Here is a 7,080-nt window from a genome sequence, read left to right on the forward strand (position 1 = left end):
ATTTTTAAATTAAAAAGAAATCGTGTTTTTATAGTGACATTTTCCGATATAATCACTTCGTTTCAATCTAGAAATAAAATTCTTTTAGTTAATTTTAAATTTGAAATTTAAGTCTAAATTTGCAATAATCTAAAATCCTAACAAATCGTAAGGGGTATGGTGAAATTTTAATTCAATACAAATTTAAGTCAGATTGAAGAATCTTAGAGCATCTCCAATGCAAGACTCAATCTTAAAATCTTAAGTGCCACCTATGACTTTAGAGTTTTTTTGAGAAAAAACCTCTCCAATGCAAAACTCAATTGTCATCTTAAGATGATGTGGAAGCATTAAGTTTTAAGATGTCTCAACTAGAAACTCTATTTTTGAGATCTCTTTTGAGAGTCTTAAGTGTCCTAGTCATCAAACTTAATTTTTGGACCAATAGAAAGTCGTTCATTCTCAACCACTTTTTCCTATTAAATGTATGTGACATGTGTATCTATTAGAGTTTTTTTAGAGAGTTGCATTGGAGAAGAACTTGAATTAGAGACACTCAAGTTAGCCACATAGGAAAGAGAATCTCAATTGAGACTCAATACATAAGCCAAATAGAGTTTTTTTTAAGTTTTGCATTGGAGATGCTCTTAGTATGAAAGATTTTTGGTAAGATCTTAAAATGGATTCAAACACACCATAAGTTTTTTTTTGGTTGAATAACCATAAGTTAAATATGTGATAATATGTCTACCTAAAACTGCACAAAATAATTCACAAGGGGAAAATAAAAGAAAAGAAACAGTTAGAGACGAGTGCTTGAGTCTGCTTGTAAATGAGTTAGTTATGAAGATAACTTGTGGGAAAGTAACAACCTTAACTACCAAGAGACAATAGTGAATGAACTACCCATGGGTGCTTCTAAAGGCACCAGGCCAAAGGGCTGTTAGCATCCATCTCTGTTAGCACCAGGCCCAACCGCTCTTTTCTCTGTTAGCACCGTCTAACTATGTAGGCACCGGTCAAGTGGAGTTAACCTTAACCCCTTCATCCATCTCTCACAAAATCCAACCAGAATTTCGGAAAGAACAATGATGCCCTAAGACATACTAGACGGACTAGACCAGTCCGTCCGTTTCTAGTAAGTCACGGATTAGCCAATCCGTTGCTCTTCACATACTCACGGATTGGCTAATCCGTTTCTCTTCACGTAATCCACATAGAAAACTCAATTACCTCTCTCTCTAGATATAACTCAGTAATTTAATTACCTCTAAAACCCATTTTGTAATATTACCAATTTCTCTCTCTCTCTCTCTCTATATATATATATCTTCAAGAATCAAGATACAGTCTTTCACCTAACAACCTGTGGGAGGGGTGATGCGAGATGTTCTGTTGATAGAAAATGAAATTGTGATGTTGTTAATTGGTTCTTGATTGTTTAAATTAAAACCTAAGCATTGGTAGTTGAAGGATTGATTCCAAGAAGAAGAAGATAGAGAAATCAACCCAACAATCTCTCTCTGTATATATATATATATATATTTTTCCTCAAGAATCAAGATATAGTCTTTCACCTAACAACCAGTGGGAGGGGCGATGTGAGATGTTCTGGTGATAGAAAATGAAATTGAGATGTTGTTAATTGGTTCTTAATTGTTGCCGGAGACTTTTTTAGGGTTTTATTTTAAAAGAAAAATTAATCAGGATTCCTTTTGTTTTGAAAGAAGATGGAAGAAGCAAACGAAGGTGACCGTCACCCACATTAAAAATCGGTGCTTATAGAGAACTCGAGTCAATAGTCATTGACCCGAATCAATAAATTTTTCGGATGCTAAGAGCCTTTTGGCCCGGTGCCTTTAGAAGCAACCACTACCCATTTTCCTATATAGCAAAAAATTTATATGCAACTCTTTTTTCTTCCCATATCTATGCTTAACCCAGTTACACAAATTATCAACACTGTAAATGATTCATACAACATTAATCTGCACAAAAAGAAAAAGAAAAATAAAACCCTTTCTTTCTCTAAAAAAAAATAACTATATCAAGGGAAAGCTGAGTTTAGTGTCAACAATGTGGTATAAGTTCTTTTTCATCAACTGGCGAAAACTTGATGAGTACTCAAACAAGTTCCATTAGAAGAGGATCCCCCACAGCCATGGTTCTAATGAGTCTTATGAAATCAGGCTCATCTGACACATTACATGGATGCACTGCCGGCACGTGAGGCGAATAGATGCTTGAGATATTATTATTACTAGATGCCATTTCTGTCTTATAAATCATTTTACCAAGAACCGAATCGAAATTGTTTGGTGAATCCATGGCCTTAAAGAACATGGGTATGGCAACTTTGTGATGGATTTTCGCATCGCCCACAAGATCCACTAACTCCACAAAATCCTCTACAAATCGCCGAGGGATGTAGAAAATCTCAGAATTGCAGATTGTTAGGCCCCGTAAATCGGCAGTGTTTTCTTTGTAACTGACCTGAAAATGAACAGGCATTGTATCCACTACTCTCTTCACCATGTCGGCTTGTTTTGAAAACCAAGCCGAGTTGTCACCGCTGGTTGAAACAGTTGACCACGAATTGGGGACCTGGATAAAACACAACGATATTGTCAGAAAACAAGAGAGATAATTCTCACAAGAAACAATTGGTTCTATAACATTTAAATTTAGTTGAACATCCTAAAAATTTAACAGTAATAATGGAAAATTGAGGAAACAAAGAACATCAAATAACTGGTAACTGCGACGAAATATGTACTACCTTGTCAGTAGTCCATAGCTTAGTCTTGTCTGCTTGAAGCAAATTCCAGTAGTTAAGAACAGTATCATCTTGGAGGAACAAAAACCCTTCTGCAGTTGCAAATCGGTTGAATATCTTCGGTAAATACCTGTGTGGCAAGAGAAAATGTGTTTTATTAGTAAGAGACCAAGCCATATATGTCTTCATAAGAAAAGCTGCTTATAAGTACTGTAATTTCCGATTCCAAGTATTACCATGCAACCCCACAAGTGGGGATGGCAAGGACTTCTGGGATTACAGCATTTAATAATTATTGTATACTTTTAAGAGGGAGATCCAATATGGGGCATAGGCATGAGCCTGGCCATCAACAATAGGATAAAGCCGTGATGATTAATTACTGGCACAATCAATCTGGGCCCAACTGGCTCGCCGAACCCGTAAATTGATCACCATGGAATCAGGATACTTTTATGCAATTCAATCCACAGCTAACTTCTAGGCAGCACATGCATTCTGTACTACTGCTAGCCGATAATATGGAGTTTAGATGAAAAAAGGATTCATATTATCGCATCACAAAAAAGATCTGCAGTATGACTTCTTTTAGGAATACATTCATCAAGTCCATAACTTATGAGGGTGTCATTGTCTATAGTTTCAAATTATAGAGCTTAATCTAAAAATGACATGACGCAGAAAAAGAGATAAAAAAGAATTAGATTGCAGAAACCCTAATTTGACACCAGACAGCTCTACTGCTTGGTTCTGCCCACTACATAAATCTAAGAGCTTCAATATTTTGGCGCGCCAAAAGTTGTTCGAGTTAGACAAGATCTAACCATTATCAGGGATATTGCATCCTAAATTTTTATTTAAAACTAAAAAAACTCAAATATGCAAAGTCCTACACAAAAATTGAAGTTTGGAAGTCTAAAATCTAAATAAACTAACACTTAACTCTAACTCAAGAGAAGAAACACTTGTCAACAAAGATTGAAAGATAAAAATCATTCAAGCAAGAAATATGCATGATTACACAATTTATGCTGATAAAACTCTTATATTGGGTCAGTAAATTAACAAGGTACATTACGACATTAAACTTTGACATTCAAGAAATGTAAGTAAATGAAGAATTTAATCTGAAGGTTTGGAGCTTACTTGTACACTTGCTCCAACTTGGCACGTTCAACGGCAAGATCTAAATTGCTATGGTCAGAGAGTATAACCACAGTCTTGAATATCCTACCATAAAGCAATCTCCACTCCAGAGCAACGCGCTCAACAGGCCTACTACAGAACAATATTAGGACAACATTTCCGAAGTTCTTTCTCAATCTAATCAAGTTCCCTATCTCATAATTTACTGTTCCTACTTCCTCGACCCCAAGATGGATGGATGGTAACTTTTGAGGGATAAATTCCTTTCGATCTCCATGACCAATCGTAGCTCGTGGTCTATCCAATTCTAATGACATAAGCCTAGGTTGCAGGTACCCAACAGCGATCAAATCCTGAAGCCAAGCTGCTGTGAACTTCACATCTAGCTCACTCCAAAACTTTTCCTCTGCCATTGCATAACTTAACTCTAATATCTTTTCAAACAGTCCATGTTTTTCAGATCTCCATTGCACCAAAAACTTAATCAGCCGACCCACATTTACATGAAGATCTTTCTCTTCTGAAAATGGGTAGCCCTCAATCCTATCATATCGATGAACCGTAGAAGGATAAACTACAACGAAACCCCCAATTTCCCACAAAAGCCTCTGTCCCCAATAACCCCTAAGTATATCAGAAGCCATAGTACTAACAGAAACCGGAAGCATCAATGACCAAAATGCAGAAGAATGAAAAATTGTATTGAATGAATTCATGGGCACCATCATACCTTGTGGCAATGCTACTTTTGGAGCATTTTTATCGAATTTAATGTCTAATGATTCAAGACTAGCTTTTCGAGTTAAATAGAAAACGGAATCAACATCAGGGAGGCCATTGGAAATACCTTGTTGAATGAATTGCTTACCACCATATATTTCAGTGTAGAATTCTTCATGCCCCAATTCTCCTACATTCTCTAATGGTAGACCCCTTGGCCATACCGAACGTTGCCCAAAATGAATGTATGGATTAACAACAGTTCGATTAGGATTTTCATGGCTGTATTGCAAGATAGTTTGTTGTCTTGCACCTTTCCCAATCAATTCCAAATCAAAATGTTTACCCAAATCTCCATCAATGACATCCCCACGATCATCAGCATCAAAGATAATTTTGGCACCATGTTGAATCGCAAAAAGATACCCAACATTTTTCCTAACATAAGAATGATAAGGAAGAAGATCTACAATTCTAAACTCTAAATTAGCTTGTTGTTCTAGTGAGAGAAAAATTGCACCTTTTAGACTCCAATCCGAAGGTGTTTCTGAAGTACCAAGTGCAAGAACTTGCCAACCCTTAGTCTTAACAAGATTCCTAAGGGAATCGGTTGGATGAGTTGAAACAGAGACAATGATCCATTTCTCAGATTGAAAAGAAGCATAAGGAGATAATTTATCAGTTATGGGTGGGATTGAATTCCAATCGATTTGGGGGAATGAGATCTTTTTGAGTTGTTTGGAGTTGGATGATTGAAAGCAGAGAAGAGCGGCTCTATCGCCACTGTTACGAAGGAAGAAGAAGGCAGCGATGGTAGCTATGAGGAGGATAATAGGGATGATTTTGTAGAGATTTTCAGATACCCAAGTTGAGAAATCAAGATTTTTAGGTTTAGAGAAACGAACTTGAGAGAGAAAATGTGATGGTAAGGAGGGTTGTGGTGGTGGATTTGAATTTGTTCTATGCTGGGGTTTGGATGATTTTGGTGATAAACGATCTTGGACCAACATTGCATGGAATTGAATTCAAGAATCACCTCAAAATGGTGAAATCCACTTACCCACTCTTCTTCTTCTTCTTCTTCTTCTTCTTCTTCTTCTTACTTAATTAGATCTCTTTCTCCGTCTTCTTTTCTGTCACTGCACTAGTACACAGTTAGCCTGACTGGAAAGAGCTGTTTAGCTGCCGACAGAAAATTGTTAGTTAGGTGATGGATTGCTTGCTTGGGCCTCAACTCTTTGCTTGGGCTTGATTTTAGCGGCTAAAGGCACACGACGGAATTGCTACAGACAGGGTGCCCACTGGGGAGGCACCCAGTACGGACTGGGTGTTTTTTTCTTCTCCTTATTATCGAACAACCTTGTTTCTAAACCCATCGTCATCAATTTACAATGAGGAGTAAAGGGAGAAATAACCTTGTTTTAGAGAGAGAAAGAGAATAAAATCACCATGGAAAGAACTTTGATTTCAATCCAACTTTGATCTAAGACGAGGAGTTAGAAAGAGAAAGAACCTTGGTTCCAAACCCTTGATCCAAACAACCATTAACAATCCTCTCAGATTGGTCTTAGGCTGGTCAGTCCGAGACCTGCCTTAAGATTTCAAACAGGTCCGAGTCGGAAGCTTTGCTTTGGGTTTTGGACGAGTTGATCCAAAACCTACATACCCGAGCGCCAACAGATGTTTGGGGTAAACGAAGATTGCTTTGGGTTTACGGGTGCTCCCTTAAAGAATTGGTAAAAAGAGGGACTATTAGATATTTCTTTGGTCAGAATTTTGGTGTGCTATTTTGGTTAATATTGTTTTTTTCATCTTCGTCTCCTTGATGTCGTGGTAGTTTTTCTCTCTCTCCATTTTTTTTTCTACTCTAGATATGAAACATCACAGTCACAGCTTCACCATATTTTTATTTCTTCATACTCTTTAGTTTATCTCTTTACTTCCACCATTTTAGCTAGATGTTATGAGGGATGAAATTTAGATCTGTTATGATGTTGATGATGAAGATGATAACGCAATCACTAATAAAATTTGTTACAGAAGAAATTACAAGCTAATGAAATAACGTCAAAATAAGCAATACTATATTAATATGATCTTTCTAATGACAACGGATATGATTGTATCTTAAGATAAGGGAAGCAAATATTCAGTATTATATCATCCATGTAGCTGATATTTCTCTCGAACGGAGTAGGGTTTAAGCTGTCGAACATACTTCTGCAGATTTCCCTTGTTCGGGTTCAAGTTGCACAACTGACTCGGATCCACCTGTTGATTGGTGTATAAGTCGTGACAGAGCTGAAGGTGCATATAAGACTCCTGTTGACCTCCCATGTGCATGGCACATGTGATGGAATTCTTTCAGATCCACCTCTCTGTCGGTCGTGTCAAAGTCTTGCTCGTGAGCATTCAAAAATCCGATCAGTGGCAGATCTATGTTGGACCTAGGGGGTCTA

The 7,080-nt window shown here is 37.2% G+C and overlaps 1 protein-coding gene across 1 annotated transcript; it reads right to left on the bottom strand.

Moving 5' to 3' along the window:
• Positions 1 to 789: 789 nt before the first annotated feature.
• On the bottom strand, positions 790 to 5,846 carry LOC147541599 (putative glycosyltransferase STELLO2). Its single transcript, XM_086633742.1, has 4 exons — positions 3,902 to 5,846; positions 2,759 to 2,885; positions 1,891 to 2,583; positions 790 to 897 (listed from the first exon to the last, which is right to left on the bottom strand). Exons 1-3 carry the CDS (start codon positions 5,629 to 5,631, stop codon positions 2,104 to 2,106), a joined length of 2,337 nt encoding a protein of 778 aa, XP_086489868.1. The 5' UTR covers positions 5,632 to 5,846; the 3' UTR covers positions 790 to 897; positions 1,891 to 2,103.
• Between the last annotated feature and the right edge of the window lie 1,234 nt (positions 5,847 to 7,080).

The sequence above is a fragment of the Eschscholzia californica genome, unplaced genomic scaffold (assembly GCF_041429995.1).
Source record: "Eschscholzia californica isolate CP2 unplaced genomic scaffold, dmEscCali1.0.p SCAF_4, whole genome shotgun sequence".
Lineage (NCBI taxonomy): Eukaryota > Viridiplantae > Streptophyta > Magnoliopsida > Ranunculales > Papaveraceae > Eschscholzia > Eschscholzia californica.